The sequence below is a fragment of the Taudactylus pleione genome, unplaced genomic scaffold (genome assembly GCF_031769625.1).
Source record: "Taudactylus pleione unplaced genomic scaffold, aTauple2 ptg000256l, whole genome shotgun sequence".
Lineage (NCBI taxonomy): Eukaryota > Metazoa > Chordata > Amphibia > Anura > Myobatrachidae > Taudactylus > Taudactylus pleione.
Window position 1 is genome coordinate 14,339,407 of NW_028284658.1, and position 14,912 is coordinate 14,354,318.

Genomic DNA, 14,912 nt, shown 5'->3' on the forward strand with positions numbered 1-14,912 from the left:
TCCTGGAATGGACTTCCTCAGCCGTCATGACGTGCATCCCGGGGAATGGTCTCTTCACCAAGAGGTGTTTCACATCCTAGTGGACAAGTGGGGCCTTCCGGACGTGGACCTCATGGCCTCCCGACACAATCGCAAACTGCCAGTGTATGGGTCCAGGACAAGAGACGCCAATACTCTCTTGGTAGATGCTCTGTCGGTCAAGTGGACTTTCCAGTTTGCGTACCTGTTTCCTACAATCTCCCTTCTTCCTCGTGTACTTCAGAAGTTCAAACAAGGAGGCGCTGTCCTGCTGGTGGCTCCAGCTTGGCCCAGACGTCATTGGTACTCAGATCTTCAGAGTCTCTCCATCGCCACTCTGTTGCTGTTGTCTCAAGGTCCTTGCCTTTACCCGGACCTGGGTCGTCTGTCTTTGACGGCGTGGCCCTTGAGCAATCCCTCCTAAGGTCCAAGGGTTTTTCTGGCTCTGTGGTTAACACCATGCACTGAGCACGGAAACCTGCCTATGCCAGGATTTACCACAGGTTGTGGCATTCCTACTTTGAATGGTATCATCCCAGAGGTTAAGACTCCCAGGTCTTTAGGATATCCAGAGTTTTGACTTTCATGCAGGCGGATTTGGACCTTGGTCTCCGCCTTGCTACACTGATGGTGTATGTCTCTGCCCTTTCAGTGTGGTTCCAGCGAAGGATTGCTCTTCTTCCTGATAGCCGCACTTTCCTACAGGGGGTCCTTTGCATTCAGCCTCCCTTTGTCCCTCCTGTGGCGTCTTGGGATTTGGCTGTTGTCCTTAGGGCCCTCCATTTGAACCCCTGGACTCAGTGGATTTCAAATGGCTTACTACTAAGAGTTTTTCTTGCATCTGCCAGAAGAGTGTCTGATTTGGGGGCTCTCTCTTGTCGTTCCCCATTTCTGGTTTTTCGCTAGGACAGGGTGGTGCTTCGGACTCGCCCTGGTTTCCTTCCTAAGGTGGTCTCTAGTTTCCACATTAATGAGGAAATGATTGTGCCGGCCTTTAATTCCCCAGACCTCTCGGCAGGTGAGGCCTCACTGGTTGTGGTACGTGCCCTCAGGATTTATGTGGACCGTACAGTTCCCTTAGGAATCCAGAATCTTTGTTTGTCCTCTGCGGCTTTCACAAGAAGGGGATGGTCAGCCAATAAACAAACTTTGGCTCGATGGCTTTGCATGGCGATTTCTGAGGCTTACACTCATGAGGGCCTTCCTGTGCCGGTGGGATCTTAACTTAGTCCTCTCAGCTCTCACGCAGGCTCCCTTTGAGCCTTTTGATTCCGTGGACCATAAATCCGTCACTTGGAAATTTAGTTTTCCTTATGTCTGTGGCCTCAGCTCGGCAGGTTTCCGAGTTGGGGGCATTGTCTTGTAAGCCGCCATTCCTCATATTCCATGATAATAGAGCTGGTCTCAGGACAGTTTCTTCATTCCAACCTAAAGTGATTTCGGCTTTCCACCTGAACCAGGAAATTCTTTACTGTGTTTCCTCCTTCAGTGACGTCCTGGAACCAAGACGATCTGGCTCTGTTGGATGTTATCAGGCCCTGCGCCTCTACTTGTATAGCGTCCTACCGCTCGTCATATGAATTCCCTGCTAGTTCTGTACGACACTCAGAAACGGTGGCTGGCCGGCAACGATGCAGACCATTGCACGTTACATCTGCTCAGTCATCTCTCTAACCTATTCTGATGCGGGGAGACCGGCACCTGACAGTGTCGGCTCATTCTACTCGAGCAGTGGCGACCTCCTGGGCAGCGCACCATGGGACCTCGGCTGAACAGGTCTGCCGTGCAGCTACCTGGTTCTCTGTCCACACGTTCGCTCGGTTTTACAAGTTTCAAGTTTTTGCCTCTGGCGCACCCACTTTGGGCGTACAGTTCTTCCGGTCAGGCAGCCTGAGCTTTCTCTCCCCTGGGGGCGGCTTTTGAACGTCCCATGGTCCATTGTCCCCCAGCCTTGATGAAGGAGTAAAGGGGTTTTTGGTTACTTACCGTTGAATTCTTTTCTCTAAATCAGGCTGGGGGACACCGGTTGGTCCCTGCAGCTGTTTTTTTTGTTGTTACAACAGTTTCACCGGGTTACTGCTTCTCCTTACCAGGCACATTGAAGGTGTTCTGGCATGATGGGGTTGCAGAGGGGAGTAACTTAGGGTTAGAGCTACAGGTATAATTTAGTTTAAGTTCCTGCTCCTGTAGGCCAGTCTACAACCCCATGGTCCAGCGTCCCCCAGCCTGATTCAGAGAAAAGGATTCAACGATAAGTAACCAAAAATCCCCTTTTCATTAAATGTGAAGCTAATGCACTATAACTGTCCAGGTTTTTCCTAGTCAGGAGAGTATCTGCTAGACCAGAATCAAGGTGACCGATTCCTGAGTGTATATTGCTTCTAAAGAAAAATTCTAGGAGGAGGGGCGGGCAAATACTTCCCTATATGGAGGCTTTTGGACATTCACAGAGTAAGGGCTGTGTCCCCAGATGGCTGAAGGATAAAGGGGACAAAGACCTATGTTCTGTAATAGCTCATCTGTTCAGGATTTCTGTTACTAGCTGTACCACTTGGCTTCTTTACTACATGTATATTGACCCAAGTTAAGGGTCTTAGTCAGCATGGAGGATTTATATTCTTAATGTGTCCTGCTTCCTGTTGGTGGAGCTGAACCCCAGAGTAATCCTCAGTGTTGTCTCACACTGGCTTCCTAAAAAAAATGCAATCTTTTGTTAAACCCAGTTTATTTATACAAAGCTAGGGTAATCAATTCTTGTTAATTAGGGTAGCTGTAGTAAGCAGTGTGTGGCTTAATAGTCAATCAGTGATTGCAAAATATGCGCTATAGCGCGTATTTACGCGTTACAGGCACTAAGGGACCCAGTTTTTAAAAGTTCCCAGGTCCTGTAGGATGCGCTGTGTGAGCCGCAGCTGCCGACTCAGTGACTTTTCTCAGTGTCTCTCTACCAATGACCGCGGGCAGGAGCTTCTCATCAGCCAATTGGCGTCTGAGACCTCCGCCTCCCGGTCACATGACAACGCTGGGCTCTCTCCCCTCACTGATTTCTGAGGTGGAGCTGTGCCGCTATCTGCCTTCAGCTGCTGCCTGTTCACTGTGCTGCGCGGGCAGGCTGACAGTGTTACTGTGCTCCGGCGTCCATGCTTAAGTCTGCTGACACCATTGGGCCGTCCTCCACTAGCCAGGACACAGAGTTTTGGTTGGATCGGAAGTTGCAAGCAAGCTGCAACTCCGAAGACACTGCACTGCCCGGAGGTACCGATATGTAAGTACCGATGGGTAATAGCACTCCCGGCTTAGAGTACTGCAAAATGGATTATCAACATTCTCATGTTGACACTCTGTCAACATGATCACCGTCAACATAATATACTGAACCTGTCTCTTCACTGCCCTGCAGTGTGTAGTGATGAGTATGATTATGTGTGTGTGTGTCATATCCTGTAGCTGCTGTGGACACTGACATGTAACAAGCTGCTACTCATATAATTTGCATTAAGCACATATAGGGAGAGTCAGGGTGCTGCATGATACAGCACTCCCGATGCAGCCTCTGCAGTTGTACCCTTTAACACAGCGCTGGTATCTGGGGACTGATTTTGCACTGAGCCCATTCATCCATAAGCAAGCGGCTGCTATATTACTTGCCTCACCAGGAGCGCAAACCCACACTGTCATCCAGGATTTTTCATACATTGAGACTGTGCAGCGTCAGCCATTGACTTTTCCCAACAAGGGTGCTGTTCCCGCACCTTGCCTCGGCCAAAACCCTCCTCTGTTGAAAGCCCCCTAAACCCTTCCTTGCCCCCCAGTACTGCGCCAGCTGCTATCTACCCTTGTCCCTTCCCTACCCCAGCCCTGCCTGCCCCTAGCCCAATTCCTTGCCCTGCAGCACTGTAGCAACCACAGTCTGCACTTATCCCCTCCCTACCCACCCCCATCACTGCCTGCCCTACTCCCCTCTACCCCAACTTCTCTCTGCCTTTACCCCCTAGCTCTACCCCAACTACTGCTTGCCCTTAAACCCCTCTACCTCAACTGCTGCCTGTCCTCACCCCCCATAATATGTGATGGGACCCAGAAACAGTGAAGTAGGACCCTGATTTATTAAAGTGAGGGGTCCCCGGGACCCACAATTTTTTTCGCTCAGCGCGATAACTGGGTCAAAGAGTTTAATATGGCAGAATTTTTGTTTGTATTGCGATAGAGGAAGTGGGAAAAACAGCCCAGACTTTTTTAGTTTAACATGCAGCTGGTGCTGTACTGTAATGGACGAAATTATGGAGCGGTAGAATCTTTGCACAGTGTTTTAGTTCTTCATGCATATGTAGGGATGGAAGAGGATTTCCACTGTACAGTACACATAATCACCAGTGCTCCTATGACTGCTTCTGATTGTAATGTGTTATTGTTTGTACATTATCCTAATATCAAGGATAAATCTCACAGCAAGCTTTGAGCACCACTATTTGGCGAGCACAGTGTGTACAGATTATCAGTATAAGAAGGTCCCTTGGAAAGGATCCTTGCAGATCTGCTAGTCTGGGATCTTAAAAACATTTGAAAATAGTTTACATGTGCTTTAGGAGGATTTCCATTTTAATAAGTAAAATATAATACAAATACAAAATTTTATTTATTAATGATATTTACTCTTGCCACATAATTAGAATTCTTTATTCTGTTCAAGTATTTTTAAGGAAGTAATAAATGTACTTTTCTTCTCTTGTTTACTGTGTTCAGGGGTTTCTTCCTGAAGCAAAGTTCGGCAGGGTATTGTCAGAGCCCATTTTACGTGACACAGGACCGAGGAGGAGAGGAAGGAGACCTCGCAGTGAGCTTATAAAGTCCCCAGGAGTGATGGGATCTGATTCCTCATCGTCAGGCATGAACCCACTTTTTATGAACGGCCTTATAGCTGGAATGGATATAGTTGGTTTGCAAAACATGAGGAACATGCAGGGTATTCCACTAACAGGGCTGGTGGGATTTCCTACTGGATTCACAACAGTGTCTACCAATGAGGACGTTAAGAACACGTTGAGTATGTTGCCCATGATGCTCCCCAGTATGGCTGCCATGCCTCAGATGTTTGGCGTTGGTGGAATCATCAATTCTCACATTTCCTCCTCTGTGCCATCATCTTTAGGAAGCACAATAAAAGGTGGTGCCACCCTTACAGACAAAGCTACTGAGGACAAAGACAACAGCCAAGAAAGTTCACAAGATACAGCACCTCCAGAGAAAGCTGTAGGTACCACCTTTAAAGAGCACTCAGAACCTGCAGTGACTACAAGCAGTTCAGTAGCTTTTAACCCATTCCTTATTCCTGGCATGTCCTCAAGTCTACTATATCCTTCCATGTTTCTGTCGCCGGGCATTGGCATGGCAATACCGGGAGTACAGTCCAGCCGCTCCACAGATGCAGGTGGCCATGATCCACAACGGAGGAAGAGGAAGAAGGTAAAGGATGATCCCCAGGCTTCTGAACCGGAGTCTGTGGCCTTTACAGAACCCACGGACCACAAGCAACTGTCTCCCAGTGGACAGAACTGTGTAGATACAAATGAAGCAGTGGCATCTGAGAAAGACGAGGACAATTCTGGTTTTAAAGAGACTCTGGACAATACAATTTAGAACTTGACACCCAGAAATTGTGACTTGTGAGTTCTTTCTCTCATAAATATTTCTAACTCTCTGGAGTGTCCATCAGTAAATTCTACCTAAACTTTTCCCCGTTACTCTTTCTCTACATGGTATGTTTGTCACAGCTTGACTCTTGTGGTAGACAACACCACTATATGTGGCTTTCATGGGAAAGCTAAAAATATTTTTCAGGGTTGTTTTTTTTTTTCATTCCATAGGTGAATTATGAAACAAACTATTATTTCTGTTCCTCTTACAAACTTCTCTCTATACAAAAGTGAGGCGCTTGACTTTATTTAAAGGCACAGTGTAGCACAAGGCCTTAAAGCAGCAATCCCTTCATCCAAAGACAGGCTTTTGGCTAAGGCAATATAATTGATGCTGTCCACAAACAATTCAGATGGAAAGCTAGTAAATATACACTTTCTAGTTGTGTGTATGCATTTACCAGCTGCACAGTCCTCTGTTTTAGATATCATGAAAAGCAGCATCTACAAAGAAGTGGGAAATATCAAACAAGCAAAACAATTATTATTTTTCTATAGTAAATTCAAGCTTGGCATCCAAATAATGTTCCGGAAAAAAAAGATGGAAGATCTTCGATCTCTCATAAAGCCTAGAGGGGGGGGGAGGCACAGACATTACTGAAGGGGTTAAACTGCACTCCCCAGGAGACAAGGCAAACTCCTCTGCTGTGGCTTACCTATTCCCTTAGCAGAGTCAGCTTATCAGCTTAGAAGTGTCCACAGCACAGGATAATTAGGTTTCCTGGCTGTGTTATTCTTGGTATCAGGGCAGGCATATGTGCAGTTACATGAAAAATAGATGTATATTTCTTTAAAAAGAAAAAAAAAAAGAATAGTATTTTTCTTAATTAGTTTGAACAAATGTATTATGTAAACTAATACTGAGCAACGTGTTTATTCAAAGATACAAGTTCTACAGATTGTTTTGTCAGAATGGCCCCAGGCCTGGGGTGGCTAACGGTAAAATATTCTGTGAACATCTTTTTTTTGTTATTTTTTGTGTGTTCGGTTTTTTTTCCAACTGCTTTGTTTAAAAGTCATACAGCTGGATTAGACATAGCAAAAATGTTGACACTTTTTTGGGGGGTTTACCCCTGTACCATTGAGCAATAAGAAGACCGCACAGTAAATCCGAACATTTATTTTAAAAGCAATGTACACTTTATTATTTTTTTCGTATTACTTAAAGCTTCATGGGCCATATTGCCACAGCTTTAAAGTATCCCCTCAGTACTGCGCCAGCTGTATAATTAAGCTTATAATTAAACGTATTAATTATAAGCTTAACTTATTCTTGCAGTGGCATAATGTGGAGGTTTTGCCGCATTTTATCATAGGCTGCTACAAACTTGAGACATTTTTGTATGCAGATTACCCGTAATCCAAAAAATAAATTTTGAATATATGTTCAAACTTATGTAAAATACTTTATATATGGAAAAAAAAGAATCATGCCACCATTTAGAATAAGTTATTATCTTCCCATCACAATTATCCATCTTTATATTGAATGTGAGATATTGTGTAAATTGCTACATCAGCAAAGGTCATTTTTGGGGGTTATTGTTTTATAACTATTAATTTATGTTTGTTTCATTTTTTATTTCTTTGTAGTTAAGCAAAGACTTTTACAAGCTAAATAGAATGGGCAATCTAGCACAACATAATAGATGGCTGAGTTTAATGATCGTTCTAGTTCGGCTATAGCTAGAGTGACAGATATTTCCTGTCCTTGCTATACAGTAAAGCTGGGCACATCATAACTCTACGATGTGTACCCAGCCGGTGAAACAACGTGACGGAACGATATATGGTGCTAGCCGTACACACTACACGATCCAGTGTACAACCGTGTAATATATTGTTCCATGCTGCATATAGCAGCATGGCGTCATTCGCCACATAGTCAGCACAGCAGATGGGTTAATGCGATGACCGACCCTTGTGCATGTGCGATCAGGTGTACACACTATGCGTTGCGCACAATATATCGTTCTGATCCCCATCGGAACAAAATATTGTACAATATATTTTATAGTGAGTACCCAGCTTAACTTTTGAAAGACTTGCCTTAAATATTAAGCACCCTTACACACATAAGGCACTTTCTCCCATTCAACCCCCAATTAACCATTCCCCTTTAATTTAATTTAAAGGCGCACTTGATGATCCAAATGTCACCTTATTTTGAAGTTAACAAAGGCATTGCCTAACTTAAAACAAATTTATATAAATATATAGATATATATGACAATAGGTAGGAAATCACTGTAGAGTAGTTAACAAAGTTATCAACTGATGCATCAACACATTTGTAGAAGAGAGGGACTGCTGCTTTAAACTGGCACAGATTGTTCTCACCCTATTGCTGAATGCATTGCACACTGCCTTATAGCACTAATGATGAAATGGACACAGGAAGAAAAAAAACTCTAAGGACCGTGCTGGACCAGTGGAGGTGAAAGTTCAGAGACTAAACTTTAATTATTTTACTTTTAAACCTTTTACTTCCACTTGTCATTCATGATCCTACAAAGAAAACCCATTAAATTTAAATTGCCAAATTGTATTCTAAACATTAATTTACCCCACAACATGTACCTAAATTAAGCACAGTAATATCAAGTGCTATTTATTTCCTTTTTATTATGTAGTAGTATTCACCTATTTTATTATGGTTACTAGTCTGGTTGCATAGATGCAAATTATATATATCTATAAATATTGATTGAAAAAAAGCATATATTAATTTTTTTCTTAAAAAAAAAAAAAAAAAAGAAAAGAAACAAAAAAGTAAATAGAATAATTTTGTTTTTGAGTAGGTAATGACAGAAATGCATAAGTCCTGTCTTATATTTTTTTAAACCATTGCAGTTGATGTGTCATTTTGCTATTTTGCTATTTCTGTCTCACATCTACACAGTTGCTTTGTAAATTCTTAGTTTAATTAGTTTTTGCACAGCATTGCTTTTAACTACACTTGTCACCATGCATTTTAAAATAAAATACTGTATTACATAGCAACCAACTGGAAAAAAACTGATAGCAGCCTACTGCAGGAGTTAAGATGATTTAAAGTAAATCTACAATTGATTTATATAGGCTATAGCATATTTGTTGTATATGCACCATATAAGTAAATACTTTTTCAATTTGGCTGTGGCAAACCAATTCCTTAAACTGTGACAGAGAGTCTATAGACAAGGATGCATAACATGCCCTAAGTGTGTTTACATTTTTTGCATTATATACATACAAGGCAATATTATTTTTCAGCTTTATAATATGAGACCTACAGTACTAGCTCTATTGTGACCTTTGCCAGCCTGGTTCTGCTGATGACATTCCTTGTACCCAACATGTATTTTATGCATGCGGTATATAAAATTGCACCACCAGAGTCTCTTCTCTGTATGTTTCATGTTTCCAGATGCTTCTGTTTGTATTTTTGAGAAACTCATTCAATTCAAGAACTGTGTTCCAACTTTGGCATACAGTAGATAAACCAAAATGGTGGCCCCTTGGATATGACTGGTAGCAGAAGTTTGACTTCTGCACTAATGTTGATAAAAGGACATTATACGAGATAGCTAGACACTGATTCGCTTTATGAAGGTAACTTTGTGCTCAAAACTCATTAAATTTTTAGAGTTTTTAACATCCTGGAACAATTTTGTTTTTAAATGTATTAAGTAGTTGGGGCTAATGGCTGATCAGAATAGTATATCCAGTTCATATATTAAGGAAAGTGTTAAACTGCATCTGCAAAGCCACATTATCTGTATGATCACTTGCTTATTTTTATAAACTCTAAGAATTTATCTGTTTATAGTATCTGCTGGGATTTGTGTAAGAAGCAATATCTAATAACTGATGAAGTTTTCTCACTTTTTTTTTTTTTTAGAAGTAATTGATTTATATAGAAAATATAAACCCAATAGCACAAAAAAATCTCTATAGTAGCGTAGTAATAATAAATGTTTGTAGATCAAAGGCACTTAATTCGTTTTTGTACAACCCTGTAAACAAATGAACATTAATTGTTTGCAACAAAGCTCTAACGGCAACTAGTACTGGTAGTTCCAGACATTGGTTGCATAACCTTGCTCTAGAGACTCTCTGTTACAAAACTGTGCTTTGTCCACAATAGTAAGCATTTACCTACATCAGTCCCCTGCTACAGGAAAGTATTTATTTATTTATGAATTTTACACTGATTCATTCCATTTTATATTTTGTTCTGTGACCCTGACACATGAAACAGGTAAATTAATCAAAAATAGTTAATTTGTTAATTTGCCACTGACAATGCTGTTACTTAAAAGCATGTCCTTTTAGGCGCTCCATAAAGACTGATTTTTGTTGGATGCAATGTGGCTGCTCTACTCTCTTTTATGGGAAGGCTTCAGTGATTATTTTTTTTTTTTTATAGTTTTAGGAATAAAGGAGTTTGTTACTCTGTTCTTATTAACACTACTGCTTTTACTTTATAAGTCACATCTTTGATAACAGGTTACTGGATACCCCTACACGTTGCAACTAAGAACCTTGTCTCACTGTTCATTTTCAGCATATAAAATCTGCATAATTTCACAGGACATAGAGACTGCCCATACCCTTGTAACCCCAGCCAATAAAAGAACACAGTATGCCCTGAAAGCTGTGTGTTACATTCACATGGTGATTCACTCCTAATACTGTCCTTGCAATGTACAAGGTAGAAACTCTGCTTTAGGTGGAACATTATTAATGCTTGTTTTTACACAAAATAACACATTTGGTACCTCTTGCATGGTTTCTTTATGTGTTTTGTCTGTGTCGGATAAGAAACACAGCCAGACTTCATGGAATCTACTACTAAGGTGGAGGACTTTTATATGTAATGCATACTTAGAATGTTTACAGTAATGTTTCACTGCCTGGCTGGTTAGATTTTATGATACTTTAAAAATAACATTTCTGTAGGTACCTAATTTTCTTGAACTCTTTTAGAAGATTGGCTACTCTTGTTGCATGTAAAAGTGTGTATATGTGTGTGTATATATGTATATTTATATATGGACTATTTAAACTTTTCAATGCAATATTTTAATGTTTGTCTACATGCATTGAATCAAACATAAATTTGTATGTTAATGTATTTTATAGTGGTTTAGTTTATAGTATGACACTCATGTTTGCCTCACGTTATATATTGGCTTGTAGAGGGTGATGGTTGCCTGAAGTTTGCTTTAGGACGTTATGCACAAAGCGTATACAGAGTCCTTTTCTCCTAGGTTACATAGAACAACTCAAGAACTACAGATATGTAATGAAGGTTTCCATTACTTGTGGGTTTTTTTTTGTTTGTTTGTTTGTTTTCTTTAAGACTTAATGCGTTTAACAGTACTAAGTCCAGGTATAAAATACAACCGCCATGCCTGTTCTACATAATTCTGAGTTGGGGCTTTACACTATATAGAGCAGAAGGCCAAAGAAGAAATACAAAATTGAGACAGGGCAGGTACAGGTTTCTGACCAAAGGTTTCTGTTGAAAACCAGTGGCACACAACTGGAAGTTTTCAATCACCACTTATAGATAGCCCACAGAAGCTAATATAATGAAGTATATGCCATACACTTTAATGCCAGTATTTTAGAGATGCTTCCCTTTAACTGTTGAAAACAAAACAAAAAAATTTAAAGTAGACTTGAAGTTTACTCAAATCCATCTATTCTTCCTTTTAGGTACCAGATAAGGTGATAGTTATGTGAGCACCTACCCCAACATATCCTGTTACTTGCTTTTGAGTACAAGGTTTCAATTATGGGAAAATAAGATAGACCTAGAACAGATTAGATGTCAGCGAAGTTGTCCAAACACCATGAAATTGACTTTGGCAAAATGGTCCTGACACTCTTCAAAAACTATATTGGCAACTTTGTTGCTTAGTTTAAAATGCAGTCAGAGACCAGAGCGAAGAGCATGTGAAAAATTTTAGGCAAACATCACTTAGCTTATCATCCAGTCATAAAACAGATTTCCTAATATGAGGCATGGCTGCTGCTATATTCTGAGTGTGGAACTTCATGTTCGTCAGTGTGTCTGTTGATTGCTTCAGTGCCAAGGTTCTCTTCACATTGGTGATAGGACTGCTGTAATGCTATCGCATGTACAATGATTACAGTGTTAGAGAAATCTGATCACATTCTAGTGATAATCTATATGTTAGGTGTTTTTAGTCTTTATACGCACAAAAGTTGTATATTAAAGGATATATGTATATACATTCATGCACACACATATACCATTATTTAAAAAAATGCATTGAAATTGTTGATATAATGAACATGTTTTTTGTCCACTGCAAAAATTTCAACACGGATAAATTGCCTTGAATGCAGGGAAGTGTTAAAAAATGTTCTGTTAATCTCAACTTCATATTAATAGTTATTATAGTTTTGTTATTTTTTTCTGTTTGTTTTTGTTTAATATTTTTTTCCTTTTATAGTGTTACTAATTTATCAGAACGGTCCAGATGTGTCTACAATAAGCCTAACATTTCAGCAGCTGACTTATTTATTTGATGCTATTTTTTCTGTTTGGTCACTTGTCTTTTATACACTTGGGATTATTAATGATGTATATGTTGAAATTAAGACCTTGAAAGACTATGTTAACTGTGCAAGTAACTGATTTGTTTTCTTCATCCTGATATCTGGGTCTTTACTACATAAAAATGCTGTTGATAATCTGTGTTCTGTGACACTGTAATACGTGTTTGTATGTGTGTTTTGATTGTTTTTTTTTTTTATATAAAAATGTGATCTATATTATAAGCGCACCTATGCAGCCTTTAGACAAAACCGCCTGGTCTACTATAAAAGGTTATATGGAGAAGGGCCCTAGACTGCACACCCTGAAAATAAATAATTGGAGGAGCTACCTGATCAGACTAATGTTGCAGACACAAAAGGAAAAATTACAAGTCCACAACTCCAACATTTTTTTTTTAAATTCAATAATTTTTTATTGATTTTATAATAACATAAACAAAACAAGTACACATATATTGACTACAATCACAAATTATGCCTGTTACAGACTCTGTAAAGAGCAAAATCTCGAATATATGGAGCATACTATTGTTCAGGTGTAGGACAATTTGCACAGATATTGACTCAGAGAATAATATTCGGTATCACCTTCTTAAATGGCATAATTCCCAATAGAGAACATCGAGTAAAACACCCAACAACAAATAATAAATGGCAGAGTACAGTATACAAAAATGCATATAATCATGCAATAAACATACGTAAAGACAAATAATCAATATATCAGGATATAAAGAGTACCACATATTATATCAATAAACAGTAAGAGCCCATAGGCGCCATATGGGCTCATTTACCAAATATAAAACATAAATAGCCAGTGCTAGAGGCATATACAAGTACAAAAGTACCTTACATCTTAAGCCTGATGCATAATAATTGCAAAATATGACTAAATAAAATTCATAACTCCAACATTACTAATTAAATATATAATACATTTGTGCAATAAGTAGAGGTTTTAGCATCTTCATGGCCAAGGTTATGGGCCTACCCACCACGTCAAGGTAACCTTTTAAGGTCCCTACCATACTGGGGTTAAAGTCCAGGGCATGGGACACCCCCAAACCAGCCCTGCTGAGCCACCCCAGGGCATCACACTAGTGAGAAAGGTGAAGTGTTAAATAGATAGGAGCAACTACTGCATATGTTAGAAGTGAGGTGAAAAATAGATGTATGAAAATGTTATATATATATATATATATATATATATATATATATAATAAACAATAAAAGTGCAAAAAAAGGAGAAATGTGTTTATATTGCGATGCCCTGAAACAGCCCAAACAAAGCAATCCAGTGGGACCCACACCCCAAAAATCACCCAATGGCTTTTTTACACTTCGCCTTTCTCACTAGTGTGATGCCCTGGGGTGGCTCACCTAGGCTGGTTTGGGGGTGTCCCACTCCCTGGACTTTAACCCCAGTATGTTAGGGACCTACCCTAAGAGGTTACCTTGACGTAGTGGGTAGGCCCATAACCTTGGCCATGATTACGCTAAAACCTTTTAAAATTTTATTGCAAAACTGTATTCTATATTTAATTAGTAATGTGGTAGTTGTGCACTTGTAATTTTTCCTTTTGTGTCCACTATAAAAACCTATAATAATATACAATATAAGAAACATGGCTGTTTGATCATATGGTGCATAATACAAACTGATACACATATTCCACTTCCAAAACACATGCGATTCTTCTGAACTCTTATCCTGTTCTCATGTAATAAAGAAACTGAATACTCATATTGGATATATTACTTTCTTCTTCAGGGTCCATAGGCTCCAGAGGGAGACCTTGGGGTGTAGGTTGGATCTGGATCCCAGGCACCATGCCGTTAAAGCTTTTGCTCCCTGGATGCAACAGTCCATCCTCCCTATACCACAACACCCCCAAGCCATAGGCACCTCATTTATAGTTGGTGGCCGACCGGAGTCGGGTCACTGTTACTGCAGGGGGGCTATTTAGCAGCCCCAAAGATAGTTTTTTTTTTTCTTCTATTAGAGCGCGCAGCAGCGGACTGTCCATAGGACCTCTGCACTGTCGCTCCGGCGCCGCAATGCCCGTACCGATCTGGGGGTCTTGGCGGGATCAATGGGTCTGTGCTAGCCGCGCCCCGCGGGACATCCCGGACTGCGGCCGACATACGGGGACAGGTAATAGCGGCGGTGACCCGCGTATTAGCAGTCCTACCTATGGTCTCAGGGGACAGACCGGAGATGCTTGCTGTGGAAGCGGGCACACAATACCCTGCACTCCACTAGACCACCAGGGACTTGTAGTTGGTAAGGGAGCCAGCGTCCCGGGGGTTAATTGGCAGCCTTCCCTGTTTAGCGGCTCCTTCCCTCAGCTCGGCGTGCCTTTCCACTGAGGTCTGGCTTTGCTGAGCTGCTTCCTCCTGCGCCCACACACCCTCTGAGGTCTCCGGCGGCCATTTTCTCTGGTGGTTAATCGCAGATCTCTCAGGCCAGCGTGTGATCCAGTCCCCCTGCATACCTCTCCCTTGGGTTGGTGTATGCAGCACTATAGCCTTCCCAGATACTGAATCTGGGCAGTTGATTGTAGTGGCACTTTGCAGTATACTTTCTGCGCTGCCTGTCTGTGTCTTTGTTTCCTAACTGTC

At 40.9% G+C, this 14,912-nt stretch overlaps 1 protein-coding gene across 2 annotated transcripts in view; it reads left to right on the plus strand.

The window, feature by feature from the left end:
• CHD6 (chromodomain helicase DNA binding protein 6) overlaps positions 1 to 13,279 on the plus strand; it is a 194,667-nt gene extending 181,388 nt beyond the window's left edge. For both annotated transcript variants that reach the window (XM_088480666.1, XM_088480667.1), the window contains one exon: positions 4,762 to 13,279. In XM_088480666.1, coding sequence (XP_088336792.1) covers positions 4,762 to 5,655 — 894 coding nt within the window. In that variant the 3' untranslated portion in view covers positions 5,656 to 13,279. The remainder of the gene's footprint in view (positions 1 to 4,761) is intronic.
• Positions 13,280 to 14,912: the final 1,633 nt, after the last annotated feature.